Source organism: Leguminivora glycinivorella, chromosome 15 (assembly GCF_023078275.1).
Source record: "Leguminivora glycinivorella isolate SPB_JAAS2020 chromosome 15, LegGlyc_1.1, whole genome shotgun sequence".
In the NCBI taxonomy this organism is placed as follows: Eukaryota; Metazoa; Arthropoda; class Insecta; order Lepidoptera; family Tortricidae; genus Leguminivora; species Leguminivora glycinivorella.
In genome coordinates, this window is record NC_062985.1 from 6,701,818 (window position 1) to 6,722,445 (window position 20,628).

The following is a 20,628-nucleotide window of genomic DNA, read 5'->3' on the forward strand; positions in this document are numbered from 1 at the left end:
TTTTAACTCTTCTGTCGCTCTCTACTTATTTTTTTTTTACAAAACGAAAAGGCAGACGTTCTTCAGCGGTATAGTATCTTCTAGAAGCCACTCTGCGTCACCAGTACTCTTTCTCCCTCTTTTTTATCCCTAGCCCTCTCTAACCATACATGGAAAGCGCGATGAAGCACTAACCTGCTGCGTGACACTCAGTGTCTTCTGCAAGAACGCGTTATTGTTCAAATAATCTCGGTAAGCTAACATTCTTCAGCGGTATACTACCTTCTAGCAGCCACTCCGCGCCGCCAGTGCTCTCTCACTCATATCTATCCCTATCGCTCTCTAACCATACAAGTAAACACTAACCTGCGTGACTCGAAGCTTCTTCTGCATAAACGCGCTGTTGTTCAAATAAGACAAGTCGATCTGCGTGTCCGCGCACACACCGACCCTCGGCAAGCTGACGTTCTTCAGAGGTATAGTATCTTCTAGAAGCCACTCCGCGCCGCCAGTGCTCTCGCACTCGTACACACACACGCATAGGTTCACGAAGCGCGCGTCGGGGTTTGAGTTGGTGGAGGTGGAGCTGCCGCCCTTGGGGCGAGTGAAGGAGCGCCCGCATTTGTAGGCACACGCTATGCGGCCTGAGTACGCAGCGCTTATGTGGAGTGGTTGCCCTGGAAAGTACGCTTGATTAGTCTAATTTGTCTAAGTAAAAGTAAAATCGACTGGATTGTCCGCGTGCTATGTATGAATCACTCGCGCAAGTCACGCACTGAACTTCACAACTTACTGCTTTGAACGCGAGCATTTAGCTATCCTGTTACAAACTGCGCCAACGGGGGACGCAAGATTCAGACGCATGGTTTGCATAGTGCCCTTGCGAGTTGCGTCTAATTCTTTTGATCAAATGACAAAGCGAATTGCTAGTATCATAGATACGATGTTAGTTTAATAAGTTACGTACCAGGAATGTCAATAGTAGACTCTTGATCTTTATTCATCATTTCCCATTCTTTCCAAGAATAGTCATATTCGTCATTGTCTTTTTTCGTAACACTGCATTTCCAGAATCTGAAAACAAAGGCGAATATAAACTACATACTCTACATTGTAATATACGCATTTGACATTGTGTATTTGAACGCAGTAGATGTTTTAAATAATTCGGAGGCTCATTGCACTTCTTCGTTCGTATTTCATAGGATTTGAAAATCAGGCTGTGTAGTAAGCTTTGCGCTTAGTTAGACTTCTGATTGTGATTACAGAAATTAATTGTACTTATACGGAAGTGACAATTTGAGACGTATATGTCAACCAAAGTTCAAAGATATATGTAATTACGAGTATGTATTTACCTGAGTGTACTGTCCGAACACGCAGTGGCTAAAATGTATGGCGCTAAACAGGCGGGGTAAATGGAAGCCGAACTTAAGTGACCAGCGGCTGGCGTGGCGTGGATCACATCCACTCCATCCGGCAACGCTAGCGGACACTCGCACACCTAAAAAATATAAAAAATGGGGTCATTTTAAATTAAAGAGATATGAAAATTTCTTTAACTCATGATATTTTGAAAATTCGATTCATGGCTTTATCCAATTGATCTATAAAAACTTGCTTGACGCCTGTGAAAAAATACAAAATTAATTTACAAATATTTGGATTCGCCTAGAATTAACAACAACACCATCCGTACTTCGTGAAATTCGTTCAATAATATCTCCACTACAAGCGATTTAAATTCTACTAACAGAATCGAAAACGAGTGGTCATTACCACTAGTTTTAAAATTACTAGCCGTCCTTTTTCGAAAATAGCATGACGTCGTTTTCCAGACTTTCGAACGGCGAATTCGTGCGTTCGAAATTAAAAAATCGATCCCCTGCTCTTGATCTTCGGTGGATGTTTGTAGTAGTTCAGGAATGTAAAAGCCACAAAAGAGAATGGATGGAATGTGACTTATTTTCACATCGCATTGTGTTTTATTTATTACCGACGTGCAGGCAAAGTAGAGACGATTGAGTCTGAAAGCGGACCCTGGCATTAGGATGGGAAAGGGCTAGGTTGATTGTGAATTACCTTTTTAGTAGTGATAGAGAGGTGCGAGTTAGGTGGCGATGGGGCGGTGGGGCGTTCTGCCGCGTCGAACGACACGGAGTTCTTTCGCGACTCGCCTTCGTCTTCTTGGATCAATGCGCTGTCCGGGACATACATCATGCTATTCGTCAGCTCGTCTGAAAATTTAAAAATTGTGATTTTTTTTCACTTAAATAAAAAAAGAGAGTCTTAAATGTTTAAATGCAAAAGAGGGTTTATAAACACACCTGTTGGACGCCCCCCCTATGTAGCTTGACAAGCGTCCCCTGTTGTCATGTCATTAAAAAACCGGCCAAGAGCGTGTCGGGCCACGCTCAGTGTAGGGTTCCGTAGTTTTTCGTATTTTTCTCAAAAACTACTGAACCTATCAAGTTCAAAACAATTTTCCTAGAAAGTCTTTATAAAGTTCTACTTTTGTGATTTTTTTCATATTTTTTAAACATATGGTTCAAAAGTTAGAGGGGGGGGACGCACTTTTTTTTCCTTTAGGAGCGATTATTTCCGAAAATATTAATATTATCAAAAAACGATCTTAGTAAACCCTTATTCATTTTTCAATACCTATCCAACAATATATCACACGTTGGGGTTGGAATGAAAAAAAATACATGTAGGGGGGGTACCCTAATAAAACATTTTTTTCCATTTTTTATTTTTGCACTTTGTTGGCGTGATTGATATACATATTGGTACCAAATTTCAGCTTTCTAGTGCTTACGGTTACTGAGATTATCCGCGGACGGACGGACGGACAGACAGACATGGCGAAACTATAAGGGTTCCTAGTTGACTACGGAACCCTAAAAATGGCCCTAAATAAATATACAACACCAGCTTTTGACCGCGGCCGCGCTCGCATTAAATTCGAAAATTGCAGAATGCTCCATACAAACTTCCCCATTTTAGGAAAGTGGAGGAGTTAGAAAGAGACAAATGGTAGCCTATGCCACTCTCCATCCCATCAACTATCTCCACTTAAAGAATCACGTCAATCCGACGCTCCATTTTGCCGTGAAAGACGGACAAAAAAACAGACACACACTTTCCCAATCTATCTAAATATATAAAAGAAGAAGCTGACTGACTGACTGACTGACTGACTGACTGACATATCAACGCACAGCTGAAACCGCTGGTCCTAGAGATTTCAAATTTGGCACGTAGGTTCCTTATATAGTGTAGAGGAGCACTAAGAAAGGATTTTTCAAAATTCACCTCCTAAGGGGGTGAAATGGGGGTTCAAAGTTTGTATGGGGAAACAAGATTAGTTTGACTGTTCTATTCGAAACTTCACAGGAGGATTCCTAAAGGCATATGACTAAATACGTGTTTCAGGTTTTTTGAAAATTTAACCCCTAAAAGGGTGAAAAGGGGGTGATAAAGTCAAAAAACCAATATGGGTATCGTTTTTATAGTTTATCGGGTCGCTGATCACGATAAATACAACGTTTTTAAAATCTAACGAGGCGGAAGTGAAATAAGTACCTTCTCTCCTGTTATGGTGCAATGGATGGGGTTTAAATATCAAAATTGTCATATGCATTTAGTTTTTATGTTTACTTCTGGTTCAAGAGATTTCGAATTGACACGTGATTTCCTTAGAGGTGCACTAAGATTTTTCAAAGTTGACCTCCTAACATGATCATTTGACAGGGACAGGGGATGGGAGGGGATAGGGATAGGGATAGGGATGGGGATGGGGATGGGGATGGGGATGGGGATGGGGATAGGGATAGGGATAGGGTTAGGGATAAAGATAGGGATAGGGATAAAGATAGCGATAGGGACGTGCTGTAAGAAGATCGTTTGCTTGCTTTTTATAAGTTTACGTTTGCAATAAGTATAAGCAAAATGCAAAAAAATTGTAAGCGATAATGCGAGAAAGTACTTTTTACCCACTGACCATAGATACTGGCTATGTGGGTTGTATGAAGTTTCCCCAGAGTGTATATAGAATACATACCTACTCGTACCCACTACCTACGCCGTGGTCGCTGTGTAACATTTTTACAATCATTGCGAGCATTTCTTTAAAAAAATAGTTATATGTGTTATCTAAATAATCGCAGACAAATGTACCTACATAGAAACCTATGGATCCAAATGAAAATCTTAATTTTTGTATACGTTTGAATAATTCTTTTAGTACGCGGGCGAAGCCGCGGGTACAAGCTAGTTTATAATATTAGTATGGGTAGTATGGATTAACATACCTGCAGCATCCGCCTGTGACGACACCGTAAGCCTCCACATATGCACAGTGGAGCCTCCGTCCGTGCGTTCTAAAACCACAATGTAGAAGGGCTCGTTAAAGACGGCCGCTTTGCGTAGATCCACTATTGCTTCTAGGCCAGCTTCTGTTATCGTGTGTACGTCGCCTTCGACGCCGGAATCCGTGCTGACAGTGTCTGTTGTGGTCCTTTCGCCTGCAAAAAAAAAAGAATCAATAATTGTGTTTTTTTTAAAGGTGTGGAATGCCAGTCAGCCATTTATCTTGCAGTTGTAAACTTTATAGCGAGATGACTTTGGGCTGGGTGATGCACGGCATGTAAACAATGTCGGCTGTAACGTCTCACTTTGCGTTCGGAGAACAACACTATGCTGTTGTGCCGCGGTGTGGACACGGCTGTATACACACCTGTGATGAGCTGCACCTGGAACACGTGCAGCAGCTGCGTGTTGTGCCAGTCGTGCGTGGCGTCCGTGATGGCGTGCAGCTGTATGATGGCGCGGGCGGGGACTGCTGGATGCTGCCGCGGTGTGGACACGGCTGTATACACACCTGTGATGAGCTGCTTCTGGAACACGTGCAGCAGCTGCGTGTTGTGCCAGTCGTGCGTGGCGTCCGCGATGGCGTGCAGCTGTATGATGGCGCGGGCGGGGACTGCTGGATGCTGCCGCGGTGTGGACACGGCTGTATACACACCTGTGATGAGCTGCTCCTGGAACACGTGCAGCAACTGCGTGTTGTGCCAGTCGTGCGTGGCGTCCGCGATGGCGTGCAGCTGTATGATGGCGCGGGCGGGGACTGCTGGATGCTGCCGCGGTGTGGACACGGCTGTATACACACCTGTGATGAGCTGCTCCTGGAACACGTGCAGCAGCTGCGTGTTGTGCCAGTCATGCGTGGCGTCCGCGATGGCGTGCAGCTGTATGATGGCGCCGGGCCGGGCGGTGGACTGTTGGGAGACGATTCTGATGCGGTCGTGGAGCGGTATACCGCCGCCTTCTTCTAGTGTTGACTCCGATGACATGGACATTGTGTCGTGTTGCTATAAAAAAAAACGTATAACAATTTGAACTCGTGAATGGCACAAGTTATGTAATGTAGGAGATCATTGAGTAATTTAATTGCCAAAAAAATTTATTCCAGCTGAAACTACACAGCTGTTCATATTTTTTATTTACTTAGATAAAAAACCGGCCAAGAGCGTGTCGGGCCACGCTCAGTGTAGGGTTCCGTAGTTTTCCGTATTTTTCTCAAAAACTCCTGAACCTATCAAGTTCAAAATAATTTTCCTAGAAAGTCCTTATAAAGTGCTACTTTTGTGATTTTTTCATATTTTTTAAACATATGGTTCAAAAGTTAGAGGGGGGGACGCACTTTTTTTTCCTTTAGGAGCGATTATTTCCGAAAATATTAATATTATCAAAAAACGATCTTAGTAAACCCTTATTCATTTTTAAATACCTATCCAACAATATATCACACGTTGGGGTTGGAATGAAAAAAAAATACCAGCCCCCACTTTACATGTAGGGGGGGTACCCTAATAAAACATTTTTTTCCATTTTTTATTTTTGCACTTTGTTGGCGTGATTGATGTATATATTGGAACCAAATTTCAGCTTTCTAGTGCTAACCGTTACTGAGATTATCCGCGGACGGACGGACGGACGGACGGACGGACGGACGGACGGACGGACGGACGGACAGACAGACAGACATGGCGAAACTATAAGGGTTCCTAGTTGACTACGGAACCCTAAAAAGAGGTCAGAATTATTTTTATCATTGACAAACAATAATCAGAGAGTCGAGAGTTCTACCTACAAACGATAATATAAAACTACTACAACACCAACAGTCACCTACGTTATGTTAGATAGGACTAGCTATTTTGGAAAGATTCAACATTTCAACACACGCCTACTCTAATTACTTCATAGTGGATGTGGATTATATTACAATGTCAGTCAGGTTTGATTTACAGGTTCAACTACAGCAAGCAGTTTAAAAAATCATGAAATTAGAATCTAAGACTAGCTTTACTGAAGGACACACACGGCTATTGAAAGATTGTTTCTACAAGGGCCAATTTACAGCTACCGGAAATACTAAACACACATCACAGCTACTACCATTACGTTATTGTTGTGGCGCCGCTCCGACGTGGCTATCTCGGCGAGAAGGGTCCGCGCGTCAATAACGGCCTGGAATACTCGGAGGCTCTCGCCGTCGCTCGCCACGAAACACGCTGAGGGTGAGTTTGATAGGTTGCCGAGAGTTGTGCTGTGAAAGAGAAATTAGTTTATTTGGAACTCTGTATGAAAGGACGAATGCATTAAAATACGAGTCTCTTGGCTACTCTGGTATTTCATGCCTTGTACGACTTTTACGTCAAACATTACTCAGGCAAAATCGTCTGTAACCACGCGCTTTCCTATTTACACAAGACGAGCACGCTATAAGCCGCCAATCATGGATTCATTGGAGTAGATTTCTCTAGATCGGCTAGTAACCTGTGTGTGGTATATATTACGTATACAGAATGTAACATTAATGCTGGTTATCCATTTAAGAGCATATACACTGGTCAAAAAGAGAAATAAAAAAACAAAGTGTGATGTAAAGCTGCATTTTTGGTATATTATTTGGGGTCCTTGGGGGAATGTAGGACTATATTTTGCAAGCAAAAAAATGGTGTGCTAACTTCGTAATTTAAAAAAAAAAAGTAAAAACATCAGACTTTTTTTGGTTTTTGCCGTTTTATTAAAAAACTATGCATTTATGGTCGAAAGTTGCTTTGTAATATTAAAAGCGCATTAAATTCCAGACAGTTTGACATCTTTTTTATTAATGTCCGTCAAATATTTTTTGAGATATGAAGCGTCAAAAAAGAGCATTTTTCCCCTTTCTATGAAAATATTCGTTTTGCTAATATTTTGAGACAGATATCAGCAAAAAACTCAGGCTATTACATAAATTGTAAAATAAACATGTAGAAAATTTCACTAGCTTTCATTTAAGACCAAAAGAGTGCCAGTTATTTAAAAAAATAGGATTATATCATAAGTCTAGTATAACTGGATCAGAAATAATCGGTGGATGGTAATGGCCAAATGGGATAGTTTACATATATTTACAGGAGGCGTAGCGGAGAACGAATTATTATTATTTGGGGACTGTTCAAGTATTACTTAGACACATATTTGCGTATATCAAATCAACATTTATTTAGTAAGTTAAGTTTACGGTCAGAAAGACCTCCGGATCGCCGCTTGGCGGAAAAAAATATTTACGAGTAGAAAACCCTCATTAATTGAATCAGGCCCCGTAGCCGAATGGCATTTCTCCGACGCCAAACGAAAGCGATACGCCGCTGGCTCTGTCGCGCCAATACGCAAGCGCGATAGAGATAGATATCTACTAGCGCTTCGTTTCGTGAGCGTTTCGTGAGCGATTGTGCCATTCGGCTAGCCACCCAGGTCTCTCACCGCCGCGCAGGTGTAGTCGGACCATAACTCGACAGTATAAACGCTTGTACAAAAACTGAGGAACAGCTGTCTTTTTACGCTGTCACTACATTTGGCGAATCTTCTAGCCAACATGTTTGCCCTTACTGCGGTGGCTCGCCTCTGCCTTTATATGTCCTCCTGGTCTTTTAAACTGGACAACAAGATGTGGCCAAGATATTTGACTTCGTGTACTCTCCGCAATTGTGCTCCATCAAGCAAAAGAGGTGGTACATGTGTGGGCATATGTGCTGCCTCCATGAGCATAAATTCAGACTTGTCCGGATTGTATCTCATGTTATGCTGGCTGGCGTATCTCTCGCATTCTGCAAGTAACTTACGCATAGTTCCCACAGATGGTGCTAGTAGGACCATATCGTCTGCATATGCGATGTGATTTATCATTTGCCCATTGATGGAGCAGCCAACCTCGGTACTGGTCAAAGCCTGCGACAGCCCATCCATGTACACGCTGAAGGGAGCCGGAGACATGCTGCCTCCTTGTCTCACGCCACAGTTTAGCCCGCTGGCTGTGGACAGAGTTGACTTCCATCTTACTACGTTCTTCTGCTGGGAATACCACTTCTCCAGTATCTTAATAATTGGCGTGGGCGCTTTCCGTTCCCGTAGTTTATTCCACAGCAATTGGTGGTCAAATACAACTCAAGTGGACTTTCTATCACTACAGGAGTTGTGCCATCAAGATGCAGAACCAGGACCCTCAAAAAGGAAAAAGTAAAATCTAACTAATTCTGTTTTATTTTTCTAATTTACTAAACTTCAAAATTTTATTTTATTTTATTTCTTCATTAGTAATAGTCAAATCGATGCAAAGTTAGCTTAGACAATTTTTAACCAATCTACCAGACTCTTGGCTTCTCTATTTATAGATTTTTTTTTTGTTCACCAAAGTAACTATTCGTCTTACTGACCTTTATTTGAACTAAAACTAAAGCAAAATAAATTTTATACAATGTTATATTGCAATATATATCATATCATGAAGTATTTTGCAGATATTTGTCTAAAAATATTGGCAAAACGCTACATTTTATAAATGCGTCAAAAATTAACCTTTTTTGACGCTTCATATCTCGAAAACTATTTGACGGACATTGATAAAAAAGATGTCAAACTGTTTGAAATTTAATGCGCTTTCAACATTACACAGCAACTTTTGACCAAAAACGCATAGTTTTTAATAAATAAATAAAAACCAAAATAAGTCCGATTTTTTTACTTTTTTTTTTAAATTACGAAGTTAGCACACTTTTTTTTGCTTGCAAAATATAGTCTTACATTCCCCCAAGGACTCCAAATAACATACCAAAAATCCAGCTTTACATCACACTTTGTTTTTTTAGCCGATTTTCATGTAAGATTTGACCGGTGTAATAACCGGTATCGAATAGCGGTTACGAATACCACTTCCTTTTTTTTTAAATAAACACCATGAAAATTAAAGGTACTATAGAAGGTAATGTATAAGCCGTAGGATTTATCTTCGGCAATTATGTTACATAGTGTATAATAACGAAGTCAGCCACGCAACGTTGCTAAAGGCGGATAGATGCGGAGAGTTGACTCTAGCCAGCTCAGATACGCCATCAGACCGCCGAGCGGACCGACGCACTCCACTCGCCACATTATAACTTCCTAGTACCACCGACCGCGCAGTCATCTCTGTGTGTGTTATTCTTATTAGATTACCTAGGCAGCAACGTTGGCAGCCACGCCACGTTGCTAAAGGCGGAAAGATGCGGAGAGTTGACTCTGGCCAGCTCCGATACGCCGCCAGATTTGCCGAGCGGACCCACGCACTCCACTCGCCACATTATCAGCTCCGAGCATAGCCCGCCGGCCGCCATGTCGTCATTGGGTGCGTGTGTATCTCTGTCACTATCTGCAAGTGTAAACAATGCTTAAAATACTGATTTCCAACTTGCACGATACGTTTTTAGGTTAATTTTAATATACGAACTGTTAAAAAAAAATCTGCGTACCTGATATGTTGTGGTGGCTCGTCGTAAGTAATAGAGGTAATACTGGATGGCATGTGATGTCGTTAACCCTAAACCTATGTCCGGACGCTCTTGACGCGTGTCCTATTGATAGCACCTGTAACATAAATATAAAATATATTATGATTCATAATTACTTTTCCGTAAAAAAATAACTATAATATGAATGACTGAAAGTGAGTTTTCACATTATCCGATCCGATATCCCATATATTTACGCCACCATCTTTGATTTTTTTCTTTGAAATCCTTCCGACTTCCGATATCGGATCGGATAATGTGAAAACGCACTAACAGTGCTCACTTTTGTATTATGTAAACGTAATTAAGGTCCGACCGAGACTAGTCGGCCGAGACTTCATACAACTTAGTTCACGGCCGAGAATCTCCAGTCCAGGCCTTGAGAGGTGGACCATTGCATTATGACATTTATGACATTAGACTATCGGTAACTACGATGTAGGCCTTAGGAGGCAGCCCATTTCATTATGATTATGACTATGCCCAATCATCTCACCTGCATGACATTTTTTTGAAGCAAATTTGTCCATCTCAAAAATATATAAATTCTGTAATATCATAATATAACATACCTGTGAAAACTTAGACTTGTCATCAAACGTAAGCTGCCAGAGATTGAGCGTGCCATTAGTATGGTTGGTGACCATTGATATGACAGGGGCCGAGTCTAACACGTCCCCTTCTTGGTTTTCGCCCAGGTCTTCAGTAGCTATACTCTGTTTACGCTTCATGTCGTTGTTATTTTCTTCTAATGGGCCTAAACACAAAAAATATAATAGTGTATAATACTTTCGAAGGTGAGTTACACTTTCGCAAACTATTCACTTGACAAAGGGCCAGTTGCATCTAACACAGTTTACAGACACGTCAACGTCATGCAGAGGTCTATGGAACCCATACAAAAAAAATTGCGAGCGCTAAATTCGGTAACAGACGGTTCATATTCATTCATATTCATTTATTCATGCTTTCACATAAGCGTGCATAAAAATGGGTACACGTTACATGACACCCTGTTGGTGCAACCGACCCTAAATTCGACACATCAGTGATCCGAACTTGCGTCGATTCAGACGAAACATTAAATTTAATTAGCATATTTGTAATATACTAGTATTTCAGATTCAAGTAAATGGATTTGAAAATTAGGTATCTGAATACGACTAGGCTGCAATTAAATTAAAACCCTGTTACCGGTCACTACTGTGGGCTATTTCACCAGACAATTCTGTGACGAGTTCTGGGTTGAAAAGTAACATTGTTACTCAGCGACAATATTTCGTTGTTGAACATGCAATGAAGTCTTACTGTCGGGCGACAATAGGCTAGTTACCTACTAGTCAAATCAGCTTCCTATTAAGAACTGTCAAAACGATTTGCTAATATGGAATTACTATGAAATACTGAGGAGTGACGTCACGATGAATTCATTTACTTTATATCTTCTCTTCTCTCTCTTTGACTTATTAAATAGAAATTATGTTCACACATAACTACTGTCCATATTTTTCTTCTAATTATGTAGTGCTTCCTTTCGTGCACTGCTTAAAATATTTTATTTGAAGTATTGGAAACTAGCCTATTGTCACTATTGTGAAACAGACAACTGGTAAAGAATAGTACATTGTGCAACAAGGGGAGGAAGTTGAATATTACTAACGAGAGTAAGTTAAATCGCGACGGCTTGCCGGAGCGATTTAAAGACTCGAGTTAGTAATATTCATACTCCCCGAGTTACACACAATGTTTTTCATCACATTTGAGAGAAAAATACAGAGGAAACAGTCATAAGGCAAAACCTTCAACCGGCGGCGTTGCTACGAGTAGTGTATCTTGATCTACATCAGATTATTCATATTAAATCCATTGTTTTTGATAACAAACACTTTTTGAACGAAAACAAACACGAAAATACTGCATATAAATTAAATGCAACGTTCAAAAAAGCATTAAATCATAATAATTGAACTAAAATTGTACTTATTTTTATCTGTTGTACTCTCCGTTGCTAGGCAACGGTGGGTGCCTCGCGTACGCCCGCGGTCAAGCGCGAGTAGAGAGCATATTGTCAGATTGTAAATTATAACAATTTATCTGAGTTAAATTTTACGAAATAAATGCAAAACACACTGAAATAATTGTAAAACATAAATAAAATGCATTTTTCATACCGTAAAATATATTTTATAGCTTAATAGTCAAATTTTTGTTGTGCAACAAAAATCCTTGGCTGATTGAAACATCCTTTGCCTGAAGTATTGTACGGATTGTATTAATTTTTAAAACTAAATCCATTATTCCCTTGGGAATAAAATAGTACATTATGCTTCAGTACACGTAGACGTAATGATACCTTTAAACAGCAAATGTGATGAAAAATGCTCTAACGGCTCAGCCATGACATTGGTCTAAGCGCGACAGCGGTGAGCGGCGGGCATACATTGGAGCGAGACACAGCGATGGGACTTTTCATTCGCACGTATGGCTGCCGCTCACCGCTGTCACGCTTAGACCAATGTCACCGCTGGGCCGTAAGGTGGAACAACGTTTACCGTTTTCAAGAGGCTCTTTCTGTTCGTCATTCTGGGGCCACTCGGTATCCTCTTTTTCCTCCTGCACACTAGCCAGGGGTGTCGTCACGGTTTCTGGTTGCTGCTGTTGTTGCTGACCTATAAACAAGTGAATGTATGATTTGATGGCATTGAAAATATCAGTAACTTGTTTTTGTTCTGACAATGATATTCCAGCGGTTTCTAATTTACGTTGTCGACTATATGGTTCTAAATAATAGGAAGCTGTATGCTGGATTTGTTGCCAGATAAGGACTTATTTTAACGTCATGGAATATATGTTTATGGTTGACGATATAGAAAGTGAGCAGATCTTTCGAACAACTTGTATGTCGAATCGAGTCAAATTAGATTTCGTCGACTTTTCCAGTCTTCCGTGACTATATAAAGACTGTATCGTTAACACTTTCGAAACCGGGCTCTACGCGGCGCTACGACATTTTCGCTACATACGGGGAAACCCATGTAATCGGCTACGCTTCTACGAGCGGTGTACCCGACAGTCGGGTTCTTGGTAGCGAAAGTGTTAAGTATGAAGACAACTTTGAGTAGCCGTATTTATTTGCTATTATATTTTTTTCTTATAACAAGCCATGGGCTTAATAAGGCACATAATAAGGTACACATTTTGTCCTAGAAACTCGACGTAAAGCATATGGTTTAGACAGTATTGACTTAATCCTCCCGAGTACCAATTACGATTCCGGACAAATGCTACTAGAAAATTCACAAAGTGCGTAAAAGACGATACGATTGCGAAAAAAAATTGTATGGTGCGAACCTCAACGACACATGATCCACAAAGCAGAATATCTGGACATAGTCTAGCCATTGTTATTTAAAAAATATAGTTCAGGATCTGTGTATGGCGGCCATTTAGAGAATGTAGCATGGTGCTTACTCTAACTCCGACTTTGATGTCGAATTTGACTATCATACATTGTTTATATCGATCTGGTTTAAGCACTGTTCAAACACCATGAATGTCAATTAGACTTTGGCCTATGGCTAATTTTTTTATCTGTTTCTCTCATCCTGCTAGCATCAAAAATTTACGGCAATCCGGAACGTTGCTCAAAATTGCGTTTTTTTAAATTATATAAATTCGCCGCATTTATTCTACAAGTACCCAATTGGAAAAATCATGAAGAGGACTCTTAAAGAATATATTTTGGCAGCACATTAACCTTTGTTTGTTGAAATCGTACAAAGAGTCATTGAAATATTCTCAAATTAAGCCAGATAGGGGTTGTCCGAAATTTATTTGCTAGACCTTAATGAAAGTACCATAAAGTCCCTAAAATAAAAAAAATATCAGACCTTCTTATATCAAATAGTACTTACCAATACCTTAAGATCATACTCTCGGAACATAATAATACAAAATTATGCACATGTCAACATTTAGACGAGGTTTGTTTTGTCCTTATACTTAACGATACAGTCCTTAGCTAGTGCAAACTGACGACATGGATAAAAGGCAAAAATTATGAAATTTAATCGCGTTAGACACTAACCGGGTGTGACAGGCTTGGTACGGTGCCTGACGTATAGCGGCTGCGCCGCGGCGTGGTACAACGCGGCCGGTGTGCACATGGTGGTAGCGTCGCCCAGTGGGAAAGCAGATGGGATTCGCGCCGAGAACGATACTTGCGCTTGGCGGATCGCGCCCGCTTGCAGTTCGTCTAGCCATTCGCACACCCTGTAAAGGGAGGAAGATTGAGTTTGCGTTCTTAAGATACACGGGCATTATCAGAATTTGGGACACTCCAATTAACGTAAGTTGTTAACAAAAATTAACTCGCTGTCAGTTTTGTGACGACATAAAATCTATCTAAAAATTTACTTTTTTCACATTCTGAATGTAGACTATCGCTTAAAGTTTATGTAATTAACACAAAAACAATATTTTTATAGAAATTTCTTGCTTAATTATCGTTACAAAACTGACAGTGAGTCAATTTTTTTTAACAACTTACGCTAATTGGGGGGTCCCAAATTCTGAAAATGCTTACACATGTAATTTGGACTATTAGTATGACACTCGGCGCCTTCTTAGGAACTTTGAGCATAGATTTCGTAGCTTATATGATGTATTTTTTCGACATACAGAGGAGCTGTACCTATTTGACAAAGCGTTAATAAAACTGTCGCCCACAAATACTTTAGAGACCTGTGTGCTCTCACTATAGAGTTTATATTCTACGTCACGTTTATATTCACGTACCATATAAGAAAACTGCCGTCCACTGGATGTATAGAGAACAGTAGGTCAGGACTCTGATGCCAATCCCGTAAAAGTCCTTCGATCTTCGCGTCTAAAGAGTCTGGTAAGTGCGTGCATGTGACGTCTGTTGCTATTGAGTTTATAGACGTCGTGTTGGATAGGGTCGGGTGGCTGTGGTTACCGCTACCTGTGGCATACAAATAATTTATTACATTAGATTAGATTTCTTTATTTCATAATAAAAATTACACTATAAATTTGCTACATGTCAAAATTATGTTTATCTTCTCATCATGATCGTCAAAAATTACATAATAAATTCTAAATAAAAATAATTGTGTCTCCCAATAAGGATCGACATTTACAAAGAAAGAAAATACACATGCCAAGCTAAATAAAATGTGTGCTAAGATGTGTGCTATAAAAGAGAGACAGTCTAAGCTCCAACGAACTACTTGTGACATTAAAGAGAGCAGGCGGGCGATTATGCTTGCAATTGTATCACTGCTTTATCCAGGTAGATAAGTGATAAAATTGCAAGCAACATAGGCCTTCTGGGATGCCCTTAACTCCGATTAACCACAGTAAATTAGATGGTAATATAAACCAGCTATGTACAAACTTGTATGCTATTTATTAACAGTTAAAGAAGGGCCCATGCTTCTTTCCGCTTTCTGCACATTTTTTTGCAATAAACAATATTCTACATCTTCAAAATATTTACAAACGAAACCTGGTTAAAAATAATAGTAGGTAAGAACTGTGTTAGTATTTAGTTACTCGCTTAGTTAATAATAATGTACACATTTTTAAGACACAAATAGCATTTAAAAAGCAATCATAGTATCGTATCACTTTGTAGTTCAAAATCAAAGTTGAAAAGGTTGTTCTCTCTGCCTATATAAAGCTTAAAATGACATATTTCATCGTACTTCAGCTACTACGTTACCTGGTTGCTCATCACTGTTGCTGTTATCCTCAGACTGTACTTTAGTCAACTGACTGGGTCGCCTGTGTCCTATGCAGCATGGAATAAGCATAGAAGCAAATATTTACCAAGCCGTTTGCCTATCTGTTACATTATTGAGAAGTTCACAGACAAAAAAATTGCTTTTCATGGTTGTGCGAAAATTGACAAGATTGACATATGAGAAATTGTTTCTTTTTTGCCTGTTAATATCTCAATATAGCTTTTAGTTGGCGTAGTTACTTAGCAAAGTTTTAGGTATTACTATGATCATTAAATGTTTGGTTATAATATGACGATGGTACCTCAATGGATATAATGTTGAGTGAATATTAGACAACAAGCGGAGTTACAAAAACATCTTTAAATAACATAAAGTAATATAGTAATACAGTTACAAAACGCTACAAATATAAGGTATTTCTCAACTTTTCGCCAAATCATTCCGTATTTATTCTGCATGTAAAATCGAGCTTCGCAAATCATAATAATCTAGACCAGGGATTCCCAAACTTTTTTTAAGCACGCCAACTGTCGTCAAAAATTAGATATTCACCCCCTCCCAGCCTTACTATTAGTAAGGTAAAGTGTGATGTGTGCACTTGCTTCACGGTCCCACACCCCCTTTACAATATACTGCGCCCCCAGGGGGCGCGCCCCACAGTTTGAGAAACGTTAATTTAGACCATCAGACCTAATTAGGTAGGCTGTACGATTGTATGAAACCACCGCATAAATGTCTAATAAACTTTAGGCACGGCAAAACCAACACTTGAATGTATGTAAAAAAATGAATGTCATACTCGCGTCATTCTCTCCGTCCGGATGTGTGGTGTGCTCTGAACCTCCTTCTTCAGTCTCTTCTTTATCTAAAACCTGTTGACAAAAATACTTTTTTTTATTTTTTATATCGGCATTTTTAAACTTTGAGAAAGTTAAGTAATATATCAAACCTTCGAATAAATGGAATTTATATTTCGACAACTACTCTATAATACCCGGAGCACACATTCGACGAATGACATTCTCACCCCAACCTATTTTGTCGGTTTTTAGTGCGATTCCAAGGCAATACTTTAAAATTTAGTAAGTTATTAATCGCGCATGTAGTATGTCAAAATCCAGACACGCTCGTTACGATATTATCATTATAACCTCTATCGTTTTTCCGTTCTGGCGCGACAGAGCCAAACTGTGTTTTGATCGGCGTCTAGCGTCAATGATTTTCATTACCTTTTTAGTAAGATCATGTAATATGGCTTCAGCTTGACTGGTGAAATGCATTTCCTTATTGTGTAGCCAGTGCAGTATGAAGCGCCCGCCGCCGGCCAGCGATGGCACTAGAGGAATGTCTGTCTCCGCGTTTATAGATGCTGCTAGATGGAAATGAAGACCTGAAAACAAATGACAAACGCTATAATAGAAACCACAGTGATTCATCACTCACACTCCTATCTGTTAAATTTCCTTGCGACAGAAAGGAACTATTTAAGAATAATATAGGGGTACTTTTACAATGAATACCACCGGGACAGTAACTTGCAACAGTTGCAACACAAACTCTAGGAAATTAGGCTTAATGAATTTCATAACAATAAGCTAAGGAGCTCGTTTGTTCAGGATGGGCGTCGCTATACTAGTCGCGTGTTATTTTGATCAACTGTTTGACTCTAACATTGTATTAAACCCACCGATGTGAGGATCAATTATTGTCAATTTGAGCTCCTGCTGTAGTTTGCTTCCAATCGTTACCGAACTTCACGACCTCCAGACAGCTGATACCGTTTTAGCGGGGCCGTAGCAAAGACCAGCTCAAACTATGGCGTGCCATTAGGCTCTATGCTCTATCCAATGTAGTGTTTTCTGATGCACTGTTACTTACCTCCAGTATAAGATGTGGCGTGATAAGGGTTGTGGAAGTCGTGTGCACTATACGTCGAGGGTAACGTGGGGATGGGCGCCCCGGGCTGTTTAGACGACTGCGCGTTTCGTCGTATGTGGAAGCAGGTCCTTCAACAAAACATAACTTTAGCAACGAGACACATATAAACTACATTAATAATCTACACACGCACAATTGGCGGTACCGCTTCGTTCGAGCGCTAGAATAACTCGTTAGAAATTGGCGTCGTGCATCCTATCCCAACATCCCTTAGTTAACAATTTAACTTTATGGATTGGCTGTGGGCCGTCACGTGGCCGCCCTATTCATCGTCCGGCAGAAGAGCTTCAGAATACACGCGGTCTACTACACTATTATAGTGCACTGTAGTTACACTTCATGTGCTTCGAGCGCTACATGAACCGGTATTCATGGCGGTGCGTAGCGCGCTGACGACGCGGCTGTGACGTCACGCAGCCGCCCCATTCATCGTCCGGAAGGAGAGTCTCCAATCAAACACTACAGTTGGCATGATAAGTTACTCACTTCATGTGCTTCAAGCGCTGCATGAACCGGTGTTTATGGCGATGGATAGCGCGAGGCGAGCGACTGTGACGTCACGCAGGCGCCCCACTCATCATCTATGAGTAGTCTCTAACCACACGAGGTCCACTATCTTACAGTTGGCATCATAAGTTACTCACTTCATGTGCTTCAAGCGCTGCATGAACCGGTGTTTATGGCGATGGATAGCGCGAGGCGAGCGACTGTGACGTCACGCAGGCGCCCCACTCATCATCTATGAGTAGTCTCTAACCACACGAGGTCCACTATCTTACAGTTGGCATCATAAGTTACTCACTTCATGTGCTTCAAGCGCTGCATGAACCGGTGTTTATGGCGATGGATAGCGCGAGGCGAGCGACTGTGACGTCACGCAGGCGCCCCACTCATCATCTATGAGTAGTCTCTAACCACACGAGGTCCACTATCTTACAGTTGGCATCATAAGTTACTCACTTCATGTGCTTCAAGCGCTGCATGAACCGGTGTTTATGGCGATGGATAGCGCGAGGCGAGCGACTGTGACGTCACGCAGGCGCCCCACTCATCATCTATGAGTAGTCTCTAACCACACGAGGTCCACTATCTTACAGTTGGGATCATAAGTTACTCACTTCATGTGCTTCAAGCGCTGCACGAACCGGTGTTTATGGCGATGGATAGCGCGAGGCGAGCGACTGTGACGTCACGCAGGCGCCCCACTCATCATCTATGAGTAGTCTCTAACCACACGAGGTCCACTATCTTACAGTTGGCATCATAAGTTACTCACTTCATGTGCTTCAAGCGCTGCATGAACCGGTGTTTATGGCGATGGATAGCGCGAGGCGAGCGACTGTGACGTCACGCAGGCGCCCCACTCATCATCTATGAGTAGTCTCTAACCACACGAGGTCCACTATCTTACAGTTGGCATCATAAGTTACTCACTTCATGTGCTTCAAGCGCTGCATGAACCGGTGTTTATGGCGATGGATAGCGCGAGGCGAGCGACTGTGACGTCACGCAGGCGCTCCACTCATCATCTATGAGTAGTCTCTAACCACACGAGGTCCACTATCTTACAGTTGGCATCATAAGTTACTCACTTCATGTGCTTCAAGCGCTGCATGAACCGGTGTTTATGGCGATGGATAGCGCGAGGCGAGCGACTGTGACGTCACGCAGGCGCTCCGCTCATCATCTATGAGTAGTCTCTAACCACACGAGGTCCACTATCTTACAGTTGGCATCATAAGTTACTCACTTCATGTGCTTCAAGCGCTGCATGAACCGGTGTTTATGGCGATGGATAGCGCGAGGCGAGCGACTGTGACGTCACGCAGGCGCTCCACTCATCATCTATGAGTAGTCTCTAACCACACGAGGTCCACTATCTTACAGTTGGCATCATAAGTTACTCACTTCATGTGCTTCAAGCGCTGCATGAACCGGTGTTTATGGCGGTGCGTAGCGCGCTGACGGCGCGGCGGTGAGCGGCTGTGCGCCGTCACGCAGCCGCCCCACTCGTCGTCCGGCAGGAGAGTTTCTGACCACACGCGGCAGATGTTGTCCACGCATGACGTCACTAGCACGTTGCCGACGCTGCCTCTGGAAACATGAATGCAGTTTATAAACACGATTAGATAGAAGAGAAGGACTACAGGCCCACAGTGAACTATCTGAGCGTGCCACTGACGCTAAACGTTCGTTGAAACAAATGTAGGTACCAGCAGCGGCTGGTCCATACAAGCCGATTCCCACCGGCTTGCCTAAAAATGATTACTAGTAAAGTACCTAATGTTAAGGTAGGTTTCTTTTTGCTTAGTGTTGCCGAGCAGAAATTTTCACCAGCCGCCACTGGTAGGTACAGCGAGCTGCAAAATTGCATTGCACTATTATGGGTCCATTCTTTAGGGTCAAACTGGAATTTTCGTAGAGAGTGCATACGAGTCATGCAAACAAAGTCCTCAACTACCTTAAAAAAGTGTCACCAACAAATTATGTAAGTTACTTGTATACGTTGATAATATAAACAGCCATATAGGGAACTTGACTGTTCTTAAAATAAAATATTTTATACCATGTACGAAATAAAGCATCAAATAATTATTAGAAAAACATGGACAGAAGTTATTTTTGATTCGAATTTCTATTTAATAAGTCAGATAGAAATATTATATAACGTAACTTAATTGACCGTGACGTCACTCAATTCGATTTCGTATTAATTCCAATATCTGGGCGACCGAGCTTCGCTCGGTTCTATTTTAATATATCACGTCTTTAGATAAAAAAAAACTCTTATAAATACATAAACAAAAAAAAAACAAAAACTTAATTTCTGGCCGGGATTCGAAACCCTGACACCTACGATCTATCTGCGTACATTAGACCGACCTCGTACGATTGAGCTAAGCGGAATCGATGCGCGCGCGGCGAAATTAACGACCCTATTTTACGTTTACTAACGCGAAAGAAAAACTCATGAAAACTCGAAAATTCGCGTTTTCCGGGATCTAAGGCTACGCTAGATCGATTTTTCATCCCCGAAAACCCCCACATAACAAATTTCAGCGAAA

General features: G+C 41.2%; 1 protein-coding gene across 6 annotated transcripts in view; it reads right to left on the reverse strand.

Moving 5' to 3' along the window:
• LOC125233741 (dmX-like protein 2) overlaps positions 1-20,628 on the reverse strand; it is a 93,390-nt gene that overhangs the window by 48,429 nt on the left and 24,333 nt on the right. For 3 of the 6 annotated variants that reach the window (XM_048139814.1, XM_048139810.1, XM_048139809.1), the window contains exons 7-23: positions 19,472-19,657; positions 17,504-17,631; positions 16,855-17,015; positions 16,425-16,497; positions 14,655-14,841; positions 13,945-14,129; positions 12,410-12,526; positions 10,430-10,614; positions 9,819-9,933; positions 9,526-9,718; positions 6,442-6,592; positions 5,150-5,351; positions 4,293-4,505; positions 2,062-2,216; positions 1,338-1,483; positions 947-1,053; positions 346-656 (exon numbers count right to left, since the gene is read on the reverse strand). In XM_048139814.1, coding sequence (XP_047995771.1) covers positions 346-656; positions 947-1,053; positions 1,338-1,483; positions 2,062-2,216; positions 4,293-4,505; positions 5,150-5,351; positions 6,442-6,592; positions 9,526-9,718; positions 9,819-9,933; positions 10,430-10,614; positions 12,410-12,526; positions 13,945-14,129; positions 14,655-14,841; positions 16,425-16,497; positions 16,855-17,015; positions 17,504-17,631; positions 19,472-19,657 — 2,815 coding nt within the window. Of the gene's footprint in view, positions 1-345; positions 657-946; positions 1,054-1,337; positions 1,484-2,061; positions 2,217-4,292; positions 4,506-5,149; positions 5,352-6,441; positions 6,593-9,525; positions 9,719-9,818; positions 9,934-10,429; positions 10,615-12,409; positions 12,527-13,944; positions 14,130-14,654; positions 14,842-16,424; positions 16,498-16,854; positions 17,016-17,503; positions 17,632-17,899; positions 17,906-18,049; positions 18,095-19,471; positions 19,658-20,628 lie in introns of those variants that run through there. The other 3 variants (XM_048139811.1, XM_048139812.1, XM_048139813.1) reach the window with 3 other exon arrangements.